The sequence below is a fragment of the Hippocampus bargibanti genome, linkage group LG06 (genome assembly GCF_051943395.1).
Source record: "Hippocampus bargibanti isolate YZ-2025 linkage group LG06, ASM5194339v1, whole genome shotgun sequence".
Classification (NCBI taxonomy): Eukaryota; Metazoa; Chordata; class Actinopteri; order Syngnathiformes; family Syngnathidae; genus Hippocampus; species Hippocampus bargibanti.
The window spans coordinates 19735348-19760443 of NC_142739.1; the positions used below are offsets into that span (position 1 = coordinate 19735348).

Consider the following 25096-nt stretch of genomic DNA (forward strand, 5'->3'; position numbering starts at 1 on the left):
CGAGGTAATGGTCCGTTATTGGGAGTTCAACAGCTGTGCAGTTTGAAGGAGACAAACTACAGTAGCATATGAGGTCAAGTGATTATGTATGTATGTATAACGGACCATTACCTTGTACCCTTTGTGCGCGTAGGAACGTCCACAAGTGGCTGAAGCCAAGGCTATCAAGGGAAAAAGTGGAGTTAATAGTCAGTAGTTGGATTTGCTTTGCTTTGGTTTGGGAATATACACAAATCCTGGAGGAGTAGAGTCATTAAGCTGTGTAATGTCACCAAGAGTTTGCCACGTTTCGTTAAAGCAAAGAAAGTTAAGATATGGTCCTTGAGGATGTCCTGGATCAGTTCCCCCTTTCCAGTAAGCGAGCTGACATTTAGAAGACCGAAGATGACAGTGCAGTCCTTTGTGGTAGTGTTTTCGTACCTAACAAGGCTGGCTAATATACTGTTATCCACGGATCGGCGGTTATTTTTTTTGCGAATCCGGTGTTGGGTTGACCAAAGGGAGGTTAAGTCCCTCGAGTCATCGACGGGGAATCTCCGACGAGACCTACGGTGGATGTATTTCCGCGAAGGACGACGGGCGATGTCGGCAAAGTGGAGACTCGGGGGCGGGGTCCATTTTGAGCCGATAGCAACGAGCTTGGCCGCTGAATATTTGAGCCGTCCTTTCGTGGGTTGATGAGAGCAGCTCTGTCGCAGGAAAGTCGGGCCATCGTTAAACTGGTGGAAGAATTGAATGGGCAGTTGGAACCGACAACTGGCAGTTGGAGCCAACAGTTAGGATGTCGCAACTGATCGCTAATAGAATTCAAGTGATCGCTAATAGCAATCAAAATGGTAGAGATGATGGATCGAAGGTGTTGGTTTCAAATTCTTGTTTCTCTTCTGGTTCGGTGTTCAACGAAGTTCTGTGATAAAATGGGCTTAAACGACACTCTTCTTTTCACATGATGGTGCGCTGGACGACTGGTAACGATGAAAGTATTGTCAGTTACAGTAACAGGTGCGCACATACCTTAGGCTCCCGGAGGAATAAAAGAATATACTTTCCAACCACATAACCACAGAAGATGTGAAGATAGGGGTAAAATGGTGACATTGGTGTTTAACGGTAGCACATATAAACATCTATCCTCATCTATAAAACCTAAGTTTTAACCTGTACCGTATATTGCAACGCATACTGGTAATCGCAATCCGCTCTTGGTCATAACCTGATTTTCAGTTTCCAAAATGTTGTCTAAACTTTGAAAATCTCTCCTCTCGAAGCATTGCGAAGAACTGGAAAATGTTGATCAGGTTTATGCGAAGATATTAACATATATGCAGCTCGAGCCATTTTATCTCCAAATACCTTTGAATGCACCCGTTGTTGCGTCACAGAATGTGGCATATACGAACAAACAAAGCAATTACTTTTCCTATTTTGTTTAGCAATTAGTGTAGCACAGCGATACCACGTGTTTGATAACAACGGATTCCAGTCATGTTTTTCTACTGCAAACGGTTGATATAATGCGTCCATGACACCTGAATTTTGGGCTTTTTTGGCAGGTATTTTAACATAGGCTGTCAATCTGATGTGCGGTTTATTTTGGAACGGCGATGTCACGACTGGTGATGTCAAAGATGACATGATGCATATGGTTACGGGAAAACCAGTGTGATGTTCACGAGAATCAGGACATAGTCTCAAGTCCATGCATCCTGCAACATCATGAGTTATGATGGCAAGTTGGATATCAGTCATTGTTCCAGTTCCTGTTCCTAACCAGTTCCCTCGAGCTATCTTGACGACGATTCGTTTAGCTTCTTGGGCACATCTATTTTGAACCCATTTTGTTTTGGGCTCAGAATGGACCACAACGGAATCCCAACCAGTGGTCCATGCCTTCCCTAACTTGATACGAGCGTGCCAAGAACCATGAGGATAGTCACTTCCATTTTGTCGTGCTTCGTTCACGAGGATGCTAAGGGGAAATGAGACAATTCCTGCATCTTGTAGTGGCAAGCAGGCTACAGGATGTGCCATGCTTGGACACTTTTTTGCCATCGTTGGGTGTAAGGGGGGAGTTTCGCAGGCTGATGGAATGGGAGGCTCTACGTGTGTCATCTGGATTGCCTCCACGAATTCGTACAGCAAGATGATGTGGACCGAACCCATGGCTATTGAGTAGTTTGGCTCCGTCTCTCTTCCACCTGCTCAGGATCTGGTTGGTGAATGATCTTGCAATGGCTTTGATACACCCAGGTGGCTCTTTCAGCGATCATGATGGCAGTTGGCGTTGTGATCAGCACGGTGAATGGCCCCTCCCACTTTGGTGCAGACCAGGACTTTCTCTTGATTGCCTTGATCAGCACCTCGTCTCTGGAGCGCAGCAGCCTCTGTTCCTGTGGTGGGAACAAAGAGGACTGCGGCAGTACACATGCTGTGGACCTCTTTTTGTTGTAAAAATTTCACACGATTTTGCCAACAAAACGCTTGGATCTGATTCATTCTTTTGCCCAAAGTTCACCTTCCCATAATGGGTGGAAGAATGGTCTTCCATGCAATATCTCAAAAGGCGTTAAGCCATTATTAGTGGGCATTATTTTCATATATAATTTAATCAGAAATAGACATTCAGGCCATAGTTTGGCTGTTGCCTCCATCGTTTTTCTGAGTCGATTTTTTATCGTACCATTCGTTCTTTCAACTAATCTTGCATGGTATGCACAGTGATTTTTTTCAATGCAATTCTTAAATGTTCAGAAATGTTGGTTATTACGTCCTTAACAAAATGTGTTCCATTATCACTCCAAATTATTCTTGGTATGCCATATTCTGGAATCATATGTTTGCATAATGCTTTTGCAACGGATAATGCATCGGATTTCTTTGAAGGCACAATTTCCACCCATTTGGTGAATTTATCAATTAACACAAAACAGTATTTATAAGAACTATTTGTGCTTAGTTCAATGAAATCCATGTGGACCACTTCAACGGGGTGTGACCCCTGTGGAAATGTTCCTCTTTTTGGTCGCATATTACCCTGTGGATTTTGTTTATAGCTTATCCTTCAAAATTTGTGTGGGATCTAATTCACGTCTCTCTTGATTAATTAGATTGATAGTAGTCTGAGCAGCCTTCTTGGCGGCTGCATCTGCTTGTGTTCGCTGCACATTTGCATACAGCCACACCTTTTGGAAGGAGGATAGCTTTCAATAAGCCTCTCAATAAATCTGCATGTTCAACAGATTTTCCTTCTATCCATTTACGCTTCAGTCAATGCAACAATTTCTGCTGCTTGCGATGAATACGTTTTTGGTAATGAACCATCAGCAATAATTCCAACGTGGATGCTGTCAGGTAAAGGTGTGTCATCCAAATCAGGTTGTAGAAATGTCATCATCTTTTTTTTCTAGAAGTTCAACTTCTTTTTGGCAAAACTAACATAGTCAAGGAAGTTATATTACCTGCACTTTCTACATTTTGGAACAAAGTGATTGATACGGTTTTTTGTCTTCAGTTAGTGAATCAAGCAAGATGTCGTCAATGTACAAAAGAATTTGAGAAGTCACCGAATTTTATAAAGTCAGCAATACATGAAGACATTTCTAGTGAGAATTTTTTTTGGTGTAACGACTGAGTGTCCCCATTAAGGGATGTGTGTTCCAATCTATTCTTCCTAAACCACATCTCGTCTATAAAGCAGCAAGGGGAGGAGGAAGAGTGAATGGGAGGAAAAGAGAGGGCAGCTGTTAGAGGAAGTGGTGGAGTGGACCCCGCGTGTAGATCCTCCCCCCCTTTGACCTTTGACTCCCAAGTTCAAATTCCCCATTTCACAGCTCGCCCCGCCTACCGCATCGGTCAATTCTCTGTCTCACCAATGGCAATCTTAAGAACATGAGCTCCTTTGTCCTTTTAAGGCAGGAGGTACTTTTTCAGCAGCCATCTTTGAAGACATAGCTTTTTCATTATTTCCAATCTGCTTGAATTGGTCAACATATATGGAATCGTCATCATGTCAGAAAACATGTCCAGAGCGTCGTTGAATTTCATACCCCGGTGAATTGGAGCTTTCTTTGAAAAAATCTTGTACCCATTCTCTCAAATCCCCAATTCACCCACAAATTCCTGCTGTTAACTCTTCCAAAGAAACACACACCCACAGTGTTAATTCAAACACAAAGAACGAGGACAAAGACCCCCACTGTGTTAGTCTCCAGCCAAAGACGCACTCACATACACAATGAATGCACATGCACACGCACGCACACGCGCACACACTGACATGCACACGCACACACTAACAGCTCAAATGGCTCCTTCGCCCCCACCTTTTTTTTGTGAGACAAAGAAACCTTTCTGTTTCACTGTTCTAGCATAGATCAACTAATTTGAATGTATTAATTTCACAGATAATCCAGTACCAGTAGCAGCTGCGCTTTAAAATGACATATAACGTCTGGATCAGAATTAAAAAAACCTTTTGATTTCTCAATTCATCAACGGCCCTCACACAGAACTTAATTCCAGGAAATCACCACCTTGTGAAGAATCTTTCACTGGAAAACTAACTGGAATCTATGTCGGCGTGTGGCTTAAACCAGACGCATCTGGCCCATAAATAAGCGCCAGAATTCGTCGCGTACACAATTCCGTTAGTGCACAATCGGTCCGGCTTTTTATGGAGACCCACCTCGGTCAAAGTCTAAAAAAAACGTGTTACAAACTGGTAGATGCGTGGATTAACATGAATAAGACACCTCTGGCCAGAAAGGGATCTCACAATACATTCAAATAATAGCTGCTAGCTAGCATCACTCACCTAGCAAACTCCGTCTGCACAGCCGTGTAATCAGTCAGCCAGAATGTTGGAAGTTCCACCTCGCCAATACAAGCAGGTGTTTCCAAGAAGATTATGATCTTCCTGTCTCCCGTGATCACGGACAAACTCCACCAGAGAGAAGGAAAAAAAAATAACTCTCCGTTTCTCGTAGCCGTGGTGTTCCAGTCAAAGAGCAGGTCCACCAAGGGGGGCGGGGGGGGAATCGACTTCCCCCCACCCGTCTCTCGCGTGGAACTTTAACTAGTAGGGCCACCGGGAGCTTTTTGAGATTTCCGTCTCTCGTTGACTGGAGCACGCAGGTGGCACTCTTCAAACGCTCCGGCTGGCTGTTTGGCATGGGTTTCAGCACCAATTTCTGTTAGTTTCAAATTTTTGTTTCTCTTCTGGTTCGGTGTTCAACGAAGTTCTGTGATAAAAATATCATCGAGGACGATAGATGGTGAACAACAAAACTACTTTATTCTAGTGAGACAGAAAAAGCACTTCTCTCGTCGAAGCAGGAAGCGAGGAGCACACAGAGCAAAGAGCACACACAAAGAGCAACCGCCTGCCTCCTCAGGCTTAGTTTAAAGAATACCGTGACAGTCCGTTGACCAATCAGTTGCGGACAAGTCGATCTTCCGTCCAATCGGCTACGAACAACTCAGTGTTGGGAGAACATAGACTGAACCTTGATACTTGTTACATCCTGCTTTCAAAATTCAAGTATTCAACTAATAACTATTATTCCATGTAGTCTAAATTGAACATGCAATAACATAATATGTACTAAGCTAAACCTGAAATAACATAATATGTTTACTAATCTAAGCATGAAATAACGTAATATGTTTACTAATGTGCACAAGCACTCTATCAGAAGGCTCAAAAATGTAACGTGATGAGATCGATGTAATCCACTGGTGGCATAAAATCAAAAATCGAAGGTTTTCCGGAGAGCAGCGGCAACACAACAATGCGCCGCTGTACACTCAGGCAGGAAGTCAAGTGTAAAAATGATCCAAATTAAACCTCACACCACCATGGCGATTTAGTGAAGGGTTTTGTTGTTTTATGAAAATAGCTGAAAAAAGCTGTCACGTTCCGAGCGAGAGTGACGGCAGATGACTCGTCGGAATGTAGTGGAGTGTTTGGGATCCCAAAACAGACACGTACTACCCAAGCAGGATGTTTATTCACAAATCAAAGAAAACACAGCGAGTAAGAAGGCAGGGGGTGATCCGACCCGCTTACTACGCCAAAAAGCAAATGGCACACGAAGGTGCAAAATTATGCAATCTCGGAAGATGACATAAATTTACGGGACGCAGGGAAAATACCTCGGACTGGATACACTCGCGCATCGAAGGAAGAGTCTAGGTACGGTGGCAAGTTGAGTCAATGATCCGGCATTGGTGAGGTGATCGCGAACCGTATAAATGCCCCGTGTCCGTGATTACAGAATGACAGCGGGTGGAAAACGGCCGGGAGAGGCAGCCCCCCCCCCCCACTGTCAACTCGCAAGTGACAGGAGCAAAGAGGTGGTTTCGGTGTTCGAAAAAATCGCTTTCGAAACGCCACTGGAACGAATTATGGTTGAGAACCGAGGTACTCCCACCACACAGTATTATCCTTGCGATGTTGATAAAGTCTTTTTGTAGAATGTGTTTAGTCTCCCCAATGTACTGCTCTCTACAATTTCCATTCTTACAATGTATTGAATAAACTATATTACTTTGTTTTTCATTTGGCAGCCTATCTTTTGGATGCACTAATTTTTGCCTGAAACTGTTTATCGGTTTGAAATAAGTAGGAATTTTGTGTTGCCAATGGACTTGTAGTTTTTCAGACACCTGCAATGTAAGGTACTGCTACTCCTCTCCTTTTTGTATCTTCAGAATGTTTGGTTTCATTCCCTATTCTTTTTTTTGACATTTGTTAAAAGTCCTCTTTTATGATTACTTTACAATTCAAAAAGGCTATTTGTTTCTCTTTAGTGTCCTCGCGAGTAAATTTAATATTGATGTCTACCAAGTTGAGGTGATCTGTGAAGGATTGAATTTCTTCTTTTTTAATTATGATGAAGATGTCGTCCACATATGCCAGTGCCTAGGTTTTGTCCCCAGGAAGGATGTGAGGACCTTGTACGAGAAGAGCTCATAGCCAGGTTACAAATCTATCGGTTCATGGATAGGACAACCCTCAAAATTATTTTTGGCTGTGAGCTTTGTAAGGCGCTTAAAATGTGATGTATTATGATGATGATTATTATTAAAATGTCTACGTTCTGTTTTTTATGGATGTTGGTGCTTGGGACGTCCAGGGGTGTGGTATTCAAATAAAGAAGACTGTTTTACTCATTTATCACTTGATTTTGCATATACTCTCAATAAATAGCTTGGCAGAGTGCTGCAGACGTTGGCCGTCGGTCATGAATGGCAGCGTCCCCTGCTGGCAGTAAAAGACAATCTTCCAGTGTTTGAGCCTTTGTTCACAGTGTCCAAACAAACATCTTTGACAATGACACAGATTGGTTTTGTGATTTAGCTTTCACTGTGGACATACTAACATACATGAACGAGTTGAATGTGAAGCTACAAGGGAAACACCAATGTGTTCATGAAATGCAAGCAAACAGCCATAATTGACCGACACTGCCCAGCTATGTATATATATATATATATATATATATATATATATATATATATATATATATATATATATATATATATATATATATATATAGTGAGACCTTGGCTTACGAACTTAATTGGTTCCCAGACAGTGTGTAAGGCGAAAAGTGAAAAAAAAAATCCCACAGGAAACCATTAAAATGAGAATAATCCGTTCCCAGGTCTTTATAAAATATAATTTTCAACTAAATACGCCTTAAAACTACACACAACATACCTTATTCTACGTATAATAAATTTGCTATTGTAATGAAAGAAATACACTGCACTGTATAATAAAGTCACTTTATTTACATTTGTGATGGTCGTTGATGGCTCTTAATTGACACCTGTTGCTTTCTGACTTGTAAGGTCTTACGAAACTGAGGCAGCACATTATCATTCATCATGTTGGTTATTCTCATAGCCACAGTCTTTTCTGGATGGAACTGTTCAATAAAAGCCTGCACATCATTCCACTTAGCAAATCAAATCTTGTGTGTTGAGGACCTCATAATGGTCAGCAACAATCTCCTCGGTGTCATCTGCATCCACTTCGCATTGCATGTTCTGTCCAATGGAAACAATGTCGTCCAAAACAACAGAGTCATGAGGATCAAATCCTTCAAAGTCCCTCTCAAGGATGCATGCGGGCCACAAATTCTTCTGTGCTGCTTTCAAGAATCGAAGGGTAACATCATGCCAATACTTTTCTATCCAAGGTTTAATTTTCAGAAATTTAACATTCGTAAACCGTAAAGTTCGTAAGGCAAGGCGTTCGTAAACCAAGGACCCACTGTGTATATACCACCACAGCTACAAATACCTTGGTATACACCCTCGGGATTGAATGACTATAGACCTATTGCTCTGACGTTTGTGGTCATCCTTTGAACGCCTCGTGCTGAACCACCTAATGAACCTCTTCAGTTTGCCTACCAGGCAAACAGGTCTGTGGAGGATGCAGTCAACATCGGACTGCACCACATCCTCGACCACCTCGACAACACAGGAATCTACGCAAGGATCCTGTTTGTGGACTACAGGTCTGTGTTCAATACAATCATCCCAGAACTCCTCATCCCCAAACTTCTCTAGCTTGGTGTGTCCCATACGATCTGCCAGTGGATCCTCAGCTTCCTGACAGGATGGACACAACAGGCCAGACTGGGAAATATATCATCATCAACACGAACCACGAGCACTGGAGCCCTGCAGGGATGCGTCCTCTCTCCATTGCTTTTCTCTCTCTACACGAACTACTGCACCTAAACACACCCAGCTGTCAAATTCATAAAGTTCGCAGACGACACCACGGCCATCAGTCTCATCAAGGACGGCGATGAGTCTGCGTACCGACAACAAGTGGTGCAGCTGGAGCTCTGGTGCAGCCATCACAACCTAGAGCTGAACATGCTCAAGACGGTAGAGATGATCGTGGACTTCAGGAAACATCCATCACCTCAGCTACCACTCACACTATCCAACTGCCTCGTGTAAAATGTGAGACCTTCAAGTTCCTGGGAATCAGTCATCCGGGACATGAAGTGGGAGGTCAACACCAACTCCATCCTGAGAAAGGCCCAACAGAGAATGTACTTCCTGAGGCTGATAAAGAAGCATGGCCTGCCACAGGATGTGCTGCAACATTTCTACACTGTCATCGAATCCACCCTGTGCCCTTCCATCACCGTTTGGTTCGCGGCCGCCACAAAAATGGGCTTGCAGTCCAAAAATGGACTGCAAGAATCCAAACTAGGGTGCTGAAAGTCCTACTGGACCCTCTGCACACTGCCCACCACCTGTTCCAGCTCCTCCCCTCAGGCAGGCGCTACAAATCCATGCGCACCAAATCCAGCAGACATTTAAACAGCTTCTTCCCCCAAGCCATTAACTCTCTGAACAGTAGCCCAAATGGAACTGTATGATGATACTGATGATACTTGTGCAGTGTGTTCTACCGGAAACAAATTCATTGTTTGTTCTCCATACTTGGCAATAAAGATGATTCTGATTCTGGTATACCACATGGCCAATGGCAACCTCGAACTAGCAACAAGGAAAGCGGCTACGACCGAATACCTCCAGCGGGTGAGGCAAGTCTTAAGAAGCCAGCTCAATGGCAAGAACAAGACCCGGGCAATAAACAGCTATGCCCTGCCAGTGATCAGATACCCTGCAGGAATAATAAGGTGGCCAAAGGAAGAGATTCAGACCACGGATGTTAAGACCCGAAAACTCACCATGCATGGAGGGTTCCATCCCAAGTCCAGCACCATGAGACTGTACACAAGCCGTAAGAAAGGAGGCCGGAGACTAGTAAGTGTGAGAGCCACTTTCCATCCAAGCTCAATGAATACATCAAAAAGAAGGCTCCAACGGATGATGTACTCAGAGAATGTCTCAGACAACGGGGAACAGAAGAAGAGGGACAATCATGGGAGGAAAAGCCCCTACACGGGATGTACCACCGAACCATAGCAGAAGTGGCTGATCTCAAAAAGTTCTATCAGTGGCTAGAGAGGGCTGGCCTAAAGGACAGGACAGAGGCACTCATCCTGGCTGCTCAAGAGCAGGCCCTGAACACCAGAGCCATAGAGGCACGGATATACCACACCAGGCAAGACCCAAGGTGTAGATTGTGCAGATGCACCTGAGACAACCCAACACATAACTGCAGCGTGTAAGATGCTGGCAGGGAAAGCCTACAAGGAGCGCCATAACCAGGTGGCTGGCATAGTCTACCGAAACATGTGTGCGGAGTTTGGACTGGAAACCCCCAGGTCAAAATGGGAAACACCTCCCAAGGTAGTAGAGAATGACGGAGCAAAGATCCTGTGGGACTTCCAGATACAGACTGACAAGATGGTAATGGCCAACCAACCAGATATCGTGGTCATGGATAAAGGGCAAAGGAAAGCCGTTGTCGTGGATGCTTTTGGACTTTAGAGAAAATTGGACTTCTGAGAAAATTAAATGTGTGCATTATTGTGCGGAAAATACAGTCGTCAACAATTTTCAATATGCCAGGGTCCATGCAATGTCCTCATTTTGACACTTAATCGACTTAAACCATTTTCCTGCGATTCTGATGCAATTATTTGCATTGCTAATGTTAATATACAGTGTCTCATTCAAGGATGGAATATTAATTTTGAGATGTTGCTTTGAATCCACATCCAGAACCACATTTGTGGTCGGCAGCCTGCTTCACAGTCAAGTTTCAATTCCGAGCTCTAAATTGTCCATTGGTGTGAAGGGCAGTGTGAATGGTCGTTGGAGTGTTTGTGTGTTTGTGTAACCAGTCGTGTGTAGACTTGCCTCTTGCAAGGAGTCAGCTGGGTTAGGCAACATTTATGTCCCCTGTGAGTAGCAACGAATTTTGAAAAAAAAATATGGATGAATACCAGAACTTACTACTTACTACCCATAGTTCTCCCGCATGAAGTTCAATGAACCCACACTTGAAGCTATTAATTGAAATTAAATGTGACTGGTTATTGTTTCTGTGTTGTACATTTCACAATAATGTTTTTAGGCTTCCCCTCGGCTAACTAATTGGAGACTACCATTTATGTTTGCAGGTACTGTGAAGAGATGGTTCCCCTCCATGTATGTCTGAGGCTCATAAGCAACTGTGAACAGATGTTATCAAGCCACACATCTCGTCGACTAATCACCATGGAGAAAGTCAAAGAACCAGAGGTATGTGTTTTTGTGGATGTTCAATACAATCCAAAGGTTATAATCGGGCATGCTCATTGCCCGATATTTATCACTCAATATACATGAAGAACCGTTAAGTCGCAATTTGTGAAGAAGCATGTGATTTGTGAATACGATTGGCAGTTAATACTTTTTGACTGACTTGTCGAATACTACGTTAGAAAGTCAGTGAACTGTGAATTCTGTCATTGCCCCGATCGATCACCCAACGTTTATAATTGATGTGGGCGTGTAGTGACATCACCCGATGTTATGTGCAGCAGGGATCCTACACAGAACGTTATCCTCAAGCTTCCGGGCCTCTGGTAGAGGAACCGAGCTATAATGGGGGAGGGACACCACCCAAGGGGTGAGATGAGGAATTTTATAAATATACTGTATCTATTGTGATATCATGAGAGGGTGGCTCTCAGCGGGACGGGACAAGAAGTGCAATGGACGACAGGTTTGGATACAAACAAAAGGTTTTAATCAAGGGTTCCAGGGGGGATTCACAAGCAACAAAGGTTTGAATAGTGTCTCTTCCAATACTTATCAAAATAAAGTCTCTTCTGATACTTAAATCCAAATAAAGTCTCTTCTGCTACTTAATTTCCAAATAAAGTCTCTTCTGCTACTTAAATCCAAATAAAGTCTCTTCTGAGGTAAAACTGAAGACGGAGTTCTTTACAAGAGTCTCTAGGCCTCACCCCTCTTGACGTCCTCGTCATGTAGCCTAGCCACCTTAGCTAGGTTCAAATCCAGTGTCCAATCGTGTGGTCCCAACTGGCAATGAGTTCCACGCAGCAATCAACTTCTCCACAGAGCACAGCAATCGAGCTTGTCTTTCCTCAAGCTCCACACTCAGAGGCTCTCTGCCTTAAAAGCCCTGCTTTCCAATCAAGCCCTGCTTTCCAATCAAGCCCTGATCAGCTGCAGGTGTGTGGGTTTAATTGCTGCCTTCCACCAGGTGGGGCCAAGACTCTCTCTGGGTGGAGCCATCTTAGGGGGATGTATTTGCCCTCCAGGACACAGCCTCTCGTGACATCACACATCCCCCCCTTGAGACCGACATCCTCGGTGGGGTGAAGGATGCGAAACAGGCCAGGAAGGCCTCCCTTCGGGAGAGGGCATCCGCATTGCCTTGGCGCTTGCCAGCCCTGTGGACCACAGAGAAGTTAAAGGCCTGCAGACTCAAGAACCACCTTGTTGGTCCTACCTGTTGGTCTCCTTGTTCCTGGCCATCCATTGGAGAGGAGCGTCAGAGACCACTGTGAAACGTCTTCCCAGGAGATAGAACCGCAATGACTCCAGCGCCCATGTAATGGCAAGGCACTCCTTCTCCACTGTGGAATAATTATTTTCCCTAGGCAACAGCTTCCTGCTAAGGTACAGGATGGGATGTTCCTCTCCTCCATGTACTTGCGATAGTACAGCCCCCAGACCAACTTCTGATGCATCCGCTTGCACCATGAAGTCCTTGCTGAAGTCTGGTGCCACCAGGATCGGACTGGAACATAGCGCCTGTTTTAGATTGGCGAAGGCCATTTCGGCCTCTGGGCTCCATTTCACCAATCGGGAGTGTTTTTTGGTCGTCAATTCTGTCATGGGGGCTGCTATAGTAGCAAAGTCAGCGATAAAGCGTCTATAGTAGCCAGCAATGCCTAAGAACGACCTCACCTGCTTCTTGGTAAGGGGTTGGGGCCAATCTTGTATAGCCCGTAGTTTTGCTTCTTGAGGCTTCACCAGCCCCCGTCCTATAGTGTAGCCCAGGTAGTTGGTCTCGCCAAATGCCAACCTGCACTTTTTCGGGTTTGCTGTGAGACCTGCTTTTCTGAGGGAGTCAATCACAGCTTGCACTCGGGGTAAGTGACTCTCCCAGTCGGGACTCTGTATGACGACATCATCTAAGTAGGCTGCTGCGTACCTCTTGTGGGGGGTGAGGATCCGGTCCATTAGGCGCTGAAACGTGGCGAGCCTGGTGTATTGGTAGATCCCCTCCGGTGTGGCGAAGGCTGGGGGTCAGGGGCACCTGCCAATAACCCTTTGTGAGGTCGAGAGTGGTGATGAAGCGTGCCTGTCCCAGGGAGTCAATAAGATCATCAACATGAGGCATCGGGTACGCATCAAATTCAGACACCTCATTCAACTTCTGATAGTCGTTGCAGAATCGTATTGACCCGTCTGGCTTGGGAACCAACACGATCGGACTTGCCCAGGCACTTTGGGACTCCTCAATTACTCCAAGTTCCAGCATCTTCCGTATCTCCTCCTGAATAGCTGCCTTACGGGCCTCCGGCACCCGGTATGGATGTTGGTGGACTGTTTTTCCAGGTGTGGTGCGTATCTCGTGTTGCACCACGTCCGTGTGTCCAGGTATGGAGGAGAAGACGTCTTGGTTGCGCTCAACCAATTCGAGGGTCATCTGGCGTTGGTGTGGGGACAAATTTGGACCCGTCTGGACGTCTTCTCTGGCCGGTTCCTTCGCCTCGCTGGGGGGTAGGCAACTAAACAGCGCCTCTCTGGCATGCCATTTCTTTAGGAGGTTAACGTGATAAATGTGCTCAGGTTTCCTCTTACCCGGTTGCCTCACCTTGTAGTTTACCTCCCCCACGCGTTCGATGACCTCAAAGGGCCCCTGCCAGGATGCCAGGAACTTGCACTCCACGGTTGGGACCAAGACCAGCACTCTGTCCCCTGGCTTGAACTCTCGAGGTTGGGCAGGTCTATTGTAGGAGGCTTGCTGCTGTTGTTGGGCCGCTTCCATGTGTTCTCGCATCGGATAAATGGCCTTCATCCTTTCCCGCATGTCCCCCACATGCTCGAGAAGGGTACGTTGTCGGCACGGCTGCTCTTCCCAAGCCTCTTTGGCGATATCCAGCAGTCTCCGGGGTCTGTAAGAGTACAACAACTCAAAGGGTGAAAAACCGGTAGAAGACTGTGGTACCTCCCTCACGGCAAATAGCAAGTATGGGAGCAGTTGATCCCAGTTTCGGCCATCTTCTTTGATAACTTTCCTCATCATGGCCTTGAGTGTTTTGTTGAATCGCTCTACCAATCCATCTGTCTGTGGGTGGTAGATGGAGGTTCTCAGCTGCTTGACCTTGAGCAGGGCACACAGGTCCTTCATGACCTTGGACATAAAGGGGGTTCCCTGGTCGGTCAGTATCTCCTTTGGGATCCCTACCCGGCTGGCGAGAGCAAACAGTTCCTTGGCAATCTGCTTTGTGGTAGCCTTTCTGAGGGGGACAGCTTCTGGGAACCGGGTGGCATAATCCATCATTACTAGAATATACTGGTGTCCCCTAGCACTTTTTGGTAGAGGTCCGACTATGTCCAGCCCAAGCCTCTGAAAAGGGGTCTCAATGATGGGTAATGGAATTAGCGGGTTTCTGTATGTGGGCTTGGGCGCCACCTGTTGGCACTCGGGGCAAGAACGACAGTAGTTCTCCACATCCTTGTGCTCGTGACAGTACCCCCCCTTCAAGGAACTGTTTCCAGTAGTCCCAACAGTCTCCTAAAAGGTCCAACTCGCCCGGGAAAAATGGTGGAGACGGTAACTGTTGCCTCTCCAGCATATGATGAGCGGCGGCCTGATGGGAACGGGACTCGGCCTGACGTGGAATTTGACGCGGCACGGATCGTCGTGGACATGAGTGCGACCCTTCTCGCACAATCACGTTGTTGTGTGGCGAGACAGCAAGCAGGTGGAAAGATGATAAAAGTTGCAGCCAGATGCAGGAGGGGTATTGTGAGTTTTCTTTATTTGAAGTTCAGAATCAGAATCAGAATCATCTTTATTGCCAAGTATGTAGAACACACAAGGAATTTGTTTCCGGTAGAACACGCTGCACTAGTATCGTCAAAAAAACTGCTAAGTGGCACTATCAAAGAGTTAATGGCTTGGGGGAAGAAGCTGTTTAAATGTAAGCTGGATTTGGTGCGCATGGATCGGTAGCGCCTGCCTGAGGGGAGTAGCTGGAAAAGGTGGTGGGCAGGGTGCGGAGGGTCCAGTAGGATTTTCCGCGCCCTAGTTTGGATTCTTGCAGTCCTCGAGAGTGGGTAGGGCGGTGCCAATGATTTTTTCCGCCGTCCTAACTGTCCGTTGAAGTCGGATTTTGTCCATTGTCAGTTGTCATTGTCAAAATCCAGAAAACACAAAATTATTTAACATTTATTTTGGCATCATGACACACGTGACGACACATGGCTCGATGTGGACTTTGCAATGCGAGGCGCAGAGTGGCACCCCGGACGGCCGTATGGCAACAGGTCTTGGCTGGACATTGACGTGGGTGTCAACTGCCCAGCACAGGGGAAAGGAGACCAGTCCTTAGCAGCTGCAGGATCCAGCGGTGAGTGGGGTCTCGCCCTGACCCGGGCGTGGCACGGCTCGTCATGGACGTGAGTGCGACCCTATCTCACACAATCAAGTGACGACGCATGGCTCGGCGTGGACGTCACACTGACAGACATCGAGTGTCACCCTGGTTGGCTACCTGGAAAGAGGTCTCTGCCTGACGTGGGCGTGGACGTGGCACGGCTTGTCGTGGGCGTGAGTGCAACCCTATCTCACACAATCATGCGACGACGCATGGCTCGACGTCGACGTTACACTGCCAGGCACAGGGTGGAAATGAGACCGGTCCGTTGTACCTGCAGCATCCGATGGTTGGTTGGATCATTCCGTCACGGTTTGCAAGGTGGTGATGGTGGTTGTGGATCGCAAAAAGCAGGCAGGAGGGAGCAGCAGGTTGTATTTAAGAAATTGTATTAAAATAAAGTCAACGGGAACAAAATCTAAAACATCAAAATCATCTGAACAGAAAAATACAAAGTACCAAAGAAAAGCAAAGACTAAAAGTTCGTCTGTGTAAGCTCTCAGTCGTACAGGACTGGTCCATTTCTGAAAAGGTTTCTTCAGCCGTCATCTGTACTTATTTGAAGGTGTCGGACGTTTCGCTTCTTATCCAAGAAACTTTGTCAGCAAACTAAAGTCTTACTGTTAGTTTAGTCCTATATATATCTCCCTACTGTCCTGACATGGCATTGCCGGACTCTGCTATGATAGGTCCCTGCACACAAACTAGAAGTTATCAGAACCCTCCAGCATAGGGCTAAACTAATACCAACAAGCGTCGAAGGATGAGAAAAGGATTCTAAACATATCAGGAGAGCACTCACTAACTGTGGATACCCTCAGTGGTCATTTAACAAATGTCAGAAAGAAACAATAGGGAATGACACCAAAAATTCTGAAGATACAAAAATGAGAGGAGTAGCAATAACTTACATTGCAGGAGTTTCTGAAAAAGTACAAAGAGTCATTTGGCAACAAAAAAAATATTATTTCAAACCGATAAACACCTTAAGGCAAAAATTAGTGCATCCAAAAGATAGGCTGACAAATGAAAAACATAGTAATGTAGTTTATTCAATCCATTTTAAGAATGAAAATTGTAAAGAGCAGTACATTGGGGAGACGAAAAAAATTCTCAAAAAAAAGACTTTATCAACATTGCAGGGATAATACTAGTTAGTGGGCCTCAACCGGCAGTACATATGCACCTGAAAGCTAGCAACCACTCATTTGACGACAATGAGGTTAAAATCTTAGAGAAAGAAAATAGATGATTTGAAAGGGGAGTAAAATAAGTGATTTTCATAAAAAAAAGCTAAATCCTTCTTTAAACCAATATGCTGGGGTGAGGTTCAATTTGGATCGTTCGTACAACAGCCTACTTGGGCAAAATAGGATTAGGAATACTGATAAGGTGATACCGTTGGAGTGGCAGGGAGTAGTCCTCTGCTCCCCCCAACCTGAGAGCAGGGACCTATCATAGCAGAGTCCGGCACCGCCATGTCTGAACAGTAGGTATATATACAATGTCTCGTTCTATCGATATTCTCTGGAGTCTGAAAAAATATCGATATAACCGGACTATCGATATATCCGATCCTGCGGCATGTAAATTTTCTCCTTGCGTTCATAGAAATAGTATCGTAATAAGCAGTACTATCGATATCACCAATATCGATATAACGGGACTTTACTGTATATATATATATACAGTAAAGTCCCATTATATCGATATCGTTTATATTGTTAATACTGCTTATTACGACACTATTTTCATTTCCCATGCACATTTCTAGTCTTTTAATTAGTTCTGTTTAGTACGATTCGTGGCTTTTACGATAATGTGTCTTACTACGGTGCTGTTTTTCATCTCCCGCCGGCCATTTTGCTATGTTTACAGCGATACAAAAGATATTTAAGATGAATCGATATTTGCTTAAGGGTTTCTATACAGTACCACCATTATCGAAATCTGTATCGGTCGCTGTATCGGTCGCGCCATTGACTTGGTCACGTGAGTTTGTTACGTGACCAGCTCCCATGTAGCAGAGCCATTTTCATTTTCAGACGCCAGCTCGTGTGTAGCAGACAAGACTGAAGTGTTTGTGTTAAAAAGTAAAAATGGGAAGCAGAAGAAGATTGCTGACTTTTTTAAATTGCATACATAATACAGTAAGATGTAAGCGTTGCAGTTTTCCTGTTGTGTTATGTACATGCCCATGTACTGTATATGAATGCAATCGTTTTTTGCAACAATGTTTCTTGTTTTGTCTGCTGAAGCGTGATGATTTTAAAAATTACTGTACATTCCGTACTGTGTATTAAAGGACAACCGATGTCACTTTTTATTCAAATGCAAAACACCAATAAAAATGACTTCACGCCAAGACGTCTTGCATTGCTTGTGAATCCAAACAATGGCTTCAGATTCGGATAATATGCTTTCTTGTTACACATCCCGTTATGAATATGATTCAAATACACTGTTGTTCTGAAGAGGAAAGCATACTTGTTTGCAATCGATTAAAGAATTATATGTGCCATTTTGAGGCAACATTGGGGGAAACATCTCTCACCCCCCCAAAAAAGAGGCACAAAATGGCGAGCTCATATGGCCAGCTCCGTTTCATATATGGCGCTTGGATGCCCTCTTTAGGCGGCTTTTGTTAATGCAGTTCGGCGCAATACGGATATATCGACAGTACGGTTATATCGACATTTTTTCTAACTCCCGAGAATATCGATATAACGAGACTTTACTATATATATATATATATATATATATATATATATATATATATATATATATATATATATATATATATATATATATATATGGCCTAAACTACCAGTAGGACTAGTTTGCTGACGAAGTTTCTTGGATAAGAAGCGAAACGTCCGACACCTTCAAAGTACAGATGACGGCTGAAGAAACCTTTTCATCAAGAGTAAAAGTCTGCCAAGATGAAACAAACACATGCTCAGCATACAATGCATACACAATACACAATGCATACAATGACCCAACACCGAATGGTCATGCCAGGAGTCCTTTTAACTGCCACTGATGAAGACGACCAACACCTGAGCAATTGAGGGCGGGGCCGACAGCACTACCCGTTGGTCGCCAACCAGAACGTGGCAGTCCTCCACTGATCAAGACGACCAGCACCTGTGCAGATGCAGACGGCGCCGACAGCGCCACCCGTTGGTCGCCAACCAGATTGTGACAATGTGTGACATTGTTCAAGACGTCAGGGAATTTAGTGACAGTTTGTTTATTGATAAATGAATGCATAATTAAATACAATATGTGGTAAATGTTTGCGTTAGGGCCATTTATTCTTGAAGCAGGAATCAAAAGTAAGAACAAAAAGATTCTTTAATCTCTAGGACGGCACATAATGGAGCTCACGTGGATGGTAGAGGCACATGAATAGAAGAGAGAGAGCTATTTGGGAGAGCTTTTGTAAAGAGCAGCAGGATGTGACGTCACAGACCACATGTAATGTTATACCGCAGCTTACGAACTTAATTGGTTCCCAGAAAGTGTGTGTGAGGCGAAAAGTTTGTCTGCCAAACATTTATTACCCATAAGAAACCATTAAAAAGAAAAACAGTCCGAACACTTAAAACAATTTGAGCATTATGTGATAAAAGTGCCAGTAGAGCGATACCTCAGCTCACAAACTTAATGGGTTCCCAAAAGGCGAAAGGTATGTCTCCCAAACATTAATTTCCCATGGGAAACCATTAAAATAAGAATAATCTGTTCCCACGTCCCAATTTTCATTCCAAAAATATGCAGATCGGCAACAGGCAGATTGAATACTCCAAATTGTCCCTAGGTGTGACTGTTGTACGTCTTTGTGTACCCTGCGATTGCCTGGCAACCAATTCAGGGCGTCCCCTGCCTCGTGCCCCAAGGCGGCTGGGATAGGCTTCAGCACCCCCTGCAACCCTAATGAGGAATAAGCGGTATGGAACATAGATGGACAGATGGATACTACGTCATGCACTCCGGGTTGGCTACATCTGTTAATGGGCACCACAAAAACAAAACAAAAGAAAACTCATTGTTGTCTGCACTGTATTAAAAGCACACATTCTGACATTGGCATTAAAAATCACCCTCATGAAAGTGTTGGATAATTGAACTTGAACTTCGCGTGTTTTGCAGAGCAGACCTTTCTCACTCGATAAAGAAAATATTGAACACTGTTTCACCACTTATTTTATTTGCACATACTCCGACAACCATTCCAACTTAAAGTTCAAGTTCAGTTCATTCTTATTTAGGTCTGGGGAGTTGACGTGTCATATCCATGGCCGCCGGTTGTTACCCCATAATGTAAGGGATTGGCATTAGCATCACGTATTGCCGCTATACTGTTGTTTTGGAGCAGAGAACATGTGCAAGTCCTGTCAATGTCGTAATTGGCTACAGAGAGTCATTGCATTGTGTGACTGGCTGGACTCCTGTCACTCACTGAGGTACACAGCAAATTGATAGACCACACGGCATACATTTTGGATAATTTCCCACGGCACACCTAACAGTATGGTATGCCACGGCACAGGGTTTGAAAAACACTGCTCTAAGGCACCCATCATAAGTCATTCACCCATATGACTTCCTCGGTCTGTATCATCACAATGCATTTGTGTTCTGGCACTAAGTAGCGAAATCAAACACTTCATAATCGGTGGGGGAAAAAAAGGTTAAATTGACTGTCACTTAACGTGGTGTGTGTATCTCGAGCCTGTCCCAGCCGTCTTCAGGAAGTAGGTGGTGGGAGACACTCTGAAGTGAATGTACACATACAGAAAACAAACAGCCCTTCGCACTAACACATTCACACCAAGGGACAATTTGAAGTGTTCCATCAGCCTGCTATGTATGATTTTGGAATTTGGGAGGAAACCGGAGGACACAGAAAACCCAGGCAGGCCCAGGAAGAACACGCAAACGCCACACAGGAAGGCCGGTGCTGCAATTGAACCGTGCCTCTGCACTTTATAGTGGATGTGCTCACCACTTGACTACATCATGAGTTAAAAAAAATCAATGCAGTGCTAGGGGTGTAAAATCAGCCGGTTGATTTTTGTTTCAATGCAGATCCAGTGGCTCTGAAGTATGATAACCGATCACATGATCATATTTCGAGCTCATACGGGAACATGTTTACCAGGATTCAAGTGAAAACAGTATGCTCAGTGTGTTGCAGTTACAGATTGGTTTGTTTTGATTAATGTCTCCCAAATGAAAGCACAATGCTCAACAGTCCACTTCATGGCAGAAAATGAAAAATAACAAAAAACAATGTCCTTATAAAGAAACAAAGCAAAATGCCATCACATAATATTTAGTTTTTTTGCCTTTCATTTAACCTACATCTGTCTGACCCTTTATATAATTAGATAAGTGTTTTCCAACCAGTTTAACCAAGATGGCTATTTGGCGTTTACACGCACGCACATTCACAGAACCACACACAAACACACACAACCACACGCACACACATTTAGGAATTATGAAAGCAACCCCTCCGTCACGGTTTTTCACTTATTGCAGCAGGGTCCTGGTCCCCATTAACCGTGACGGGTCACTGTTGTGAAGTTCTGAAAATCGTAATTTTTGTGTTGCTGAAGTGTGAACGCATTCGTGGTGAAAAACTGTTGCAAAATTATGCCAGCAATCGTAGTCATCAGTTGCATGAAGATTTGCCATTCATCCCACCATTGTTCTGGCTGTGTTGTCAAATTAAATTTAGAAGAAAATTGCTTCCCTGCTCTTGACTTGTGTCCACTTAAAGGACAACCGACATCACTTTTTTGTTGCCTAACTGACATCAGAAAAACGTTTTATAGCATCTAAAATACCCAAAACACGCAGTATGGTATTTTTAGTCAAATGCAAAACATCAATAAAAATGACTTAAACTGTCCAAAAACTACTTCAAATTGAACCCGGAAGTGGCCAGTTTCAGAAGGTCCGCCCCTTGTTCGCTGTGTAACGCCAAGACGTCTTGCCTTGCTCGGGAATCAAAACAATGTCTTCAGATTCGGAAAAGATGCTTTCTTGTTACTCATCCAATTATGAATATGATTCAAATAGTTCTCAAGAGGAAAGCATACATGTTTGCAATCGATTAAATAATTTATTCCGGTCATTTTGATGCATCTGGAGAGAAATGTAGTGACAAACTCTTTAGTATTCACAGTACCCAAAAAAGGCAGAAGAGGGCAACAAAGCTCCGTGGAAATTGTCTGCTGGGACGTTTTGTAAGCGAAAATCAAATACACTGTAGAAGTCTTGACGCAATACACAACGAATAACCATTGTGTTATTTATGTGTTTTCCTTCTAATTCCGCCATCAACATGGATCAACACGAAGTTTTCAGACCAAACAAAGTACCGCAAGATGCATTGAGGTGATGCAAGGTATGTCCTTCCTCCGTGAGGGGCGTTCCTTCAGTTACGTAGGGTGAGGACTCGTCACCAACTCAAAAACACGACTTCTGGAATATTCAGCATGAGTCTTAAAACGTAAAATATAGCTATATGCTGTGGAATCTTTGTAAAATAGGCTTAGTAGAAGTCATTTTAAGCAATTTTACAAATTATGGACACAACTTCTCCGGAGACGTCGGTTGTCCTTTAAGGGTCTTCTGCTCCAAGTCAGCTTGGATAGGTTCCAGCTCACCTACAACCACAATGTGCATAAGCAGAACACATTTTTTTATTGGAGTCCCAAAAAAATATAGCCTGTAACCTTTGTCTGTCTTTCCAAAGGTATTGGACAGTCTGGCTCATCTTTCAAACCCTCGCTTCAGCACCTACCAGGGACACAACACCTTCAGAGACAAATACTTCAGTGGACTCTGTCATTCCAGGCTCAGATATTGACCGTCTGCAAGCTCACCAAGAAAACAAACACAAACAAGACAAAATACCTTTTGCAAGATTTGATTGACATCAGAGAGGTGTATGAAATGAATGTCATGCCGGAAGGTGTTTTAGCAGGTTGACCATATTTCTCCCCCCATTGTTAATTGAATACAACACATACAGTAGTTTTCCTGTCAATGTTCCCTCTAATTTTTCAAGTCACCCTACATATTCCCTGAAAATTACTCATACAATTTTGAACAACAGTTGTGCATCTGAGACAATATGTATGTCGTATTAAAATAATAAAATTACTCCTATAGTTTCCCACCAATTATTTGGCACATTTAGAATGTCTTCTCCTTTTCCTTTCGGCTTTTCCCTTCAGGGGTCGCCACAGCGAATCAGTGTCCTCCATCTAACCCGGTTTTGTGCATCCTCTTCTCTCACACCAGCTACCTTCATGTCTTCTTTGACAACATCCATAAACCTCCGCTTTGGTCTTCCTCTCGGTCTCCTGCCTGGCAGTTCAAGATTCAGCATCCTTCTCCTCTGGACATGTCCAAACCATCGCAGTCTGGCCTCTCTGACTTTCTCTCCAACGCCTCTAATATGAGTTGTCCCTCTAATATACTCATTCCTGAACCTATCCAACCTGGTCACTCCCAAAGAAAACCTCAACATCTTCAGCGCTGCTACATCCAGCTCTGCTTCCTGTCTTTTCTTCAGTGGCACTGTCTCCAGTCCAAACATCATGGCTGGTCTCACCACCGTTTTATACACCTTTCCTTTAATCCTTGATGAAACCCTTCTATGACACATCACACCTGACATTTTTCTCCAGCCGTACCAGCCTGCCCGGACACTTACAATGTAAAAGACAAAAATATGAAATAAAATTATGCCACAGTAATGTTATCTTTCTGTGGTCTGGTTTTGTGTTTGGCTGTGAAAAATATGATACATGTACATTTCAGAAACCTAATATTGCTCCCACAAAAATGTACAAAATTTGCCCTGTACGTGTAAATGTGTGTTTGCGAGTGTAGGGGTGTGCGTGACTGTGCGCGTGTGCATGCGTACTTGCGTGTGTGTGTGTGTGTGCGTGTGCGTGTGTGTGTGTGTGTGTGTGTGTGTGTGTGTGTGTGTGTTCTTGTTTGTGTGCCGCTGTGGGGGCATCTGTTGGTTTCAAATTCTTGTTTCTCTACTGGTTCGGTGTTCAACGAAGTTCTGTGATCAAAATATCAGTGACGACGATAGATGGTGAACAAAAAACTACTTTATTCTAGTGAGACAGAAAAAGCACTTCTCTCGTCTAGGCAGGAGCGAAGTCAGGAGCGCACAGAGCAAAGATCACACAAGAAGGAGCACAGACATGCATGCACGCCATACTAACTGCACAGGGAACCATTCTTTATATTTTTACTTTACTAATCTAATCTAATGTAATCTAATCTAACTATCATGATCTCATATTATCTAACCTATCTAACACCATGGAGAAGGCGAAAAACCTCTATCACAACTTTGCTGCTGTGATATGTAACCTCTCCATTTGTGATGGTGTTTTATGAAAAATTGCCTTGTTACAGGTTCGGAGAGATCGCAGCAGAGAAATGACCACAAATAACGACTGTATATATATAAAAATATGTATTTATTGATAAAACACACAGCAATTTACAGCATTTCCCGATCATTAGTAATTACGCTACACACAAACTGTCACCTCTATGCCCCCACGTAAAGACTCCAAAATCACGGTTAAGATCCAGAATAGTATACCTTACTGTTGACAGAGGGCGGAGAGCCGGCAAATACACCCCGGTAGAGTAATCTGGACTGGAAAACCCAAAGCTGGACACTCGTGCACAGTTCACAGCAGACTCTAACCAATATTGAGGAAAACCCCATCTTATAGACCCACTCTTTGCTAAGACAGGTGGCCAGCCTGTCCACGCAGGAGATAAGTCATTCCTCCTCCTCTTCCGCAGCCCCGGACTAACGAGCAATTTTTGGCAGGCACACAAAGGCGTGTGAGAACCTGCAATTTCCAAAACCAAAACAAATTTGGTCAGTGTGACCGATAGTGCCAGTGTATCCGACCCAGGTGTTTCGACTCAGAAAAACAAAAAGGCAAATACAAAACAGTCAATGTGAGAAGCAAAAAAGCGAATACAAAACAATTAGTGTACACAGGTGTTTCGACTCAGATACAAAACAATCACTGTGAGAAGCAAAAAAGCGAATACAAAACAATCAATGTGGATAGCAAAAAATGAAACTATATATGAGTCAGCTCAAGACACCAATAACCATTTTTCTTCCTTCAGATGGTTTTTAATTTTAATGACGAAAATTCCTTCTCAGCTCGCCGTTTCTTTTTTTTGCTTTTGTTTGTTGGAGCAACCACACTCTGGCCATGGTGTACTATTCCTAGCTACAACACAGGGTCCCCTTCACGCATTTGTTGATACAAAACCTTTGCGTAATTGGATTGGATTGGATTGGATTTGCCTTTATTAGTCTCACAGTGCAGAAATTTACATTTCACAGCAGCAAAGTGATGAAAGGGATGAAAGTAGAAAAGCAAAACACAGGAGCTGCTGGAAAGGCAGCCACTCTCGCGGCGCCGTCTTGAAGTCAAAAGAAC

General features: G+C 44.0%; 1 protein-coding gene and 1 long non-coding RNA gene across 3 annotated transcripts in view; one reads left to right on the plus strand and one right to left on the minus strand.

The window, feature by feature from the left end:
• Positions 1–23355, plus strand: part of trmt11 (tRNA methyltransferase 11) — a 93933-nt gene extending 70578 nt beyond the window's left edge. The window contains exons 12-14 of one of the 2 annotated variants that reach the window (XR_016115183.1): positions 11070–11190; positions 22348–22578; positions 22899–23355. Coding sequence is in view for 1 of the 2 variants with exons in the window: in XM_088997825.1 (XP_088853951.1) it covers positions 11070–11190; positions 22348–22461 (235 nt within the window). In the remaining variant the exon portion in view is untranslated. Of the gene's footprint in view, positions 1–11069; positions 11191–22347 lie in introns of both variants that reach the window. The other variant, XM_088997825.1, reaches the window with a different exon arrangement.
• Positions 1–25096, minus strand: part of LOC148896689 (uncharacterized) — a 246063-nt gene that overhangs the window by 139220 nt on the left and 81747 nt on the right. The gene's annotated exons all lie outside the window — the stretch shown is intronic.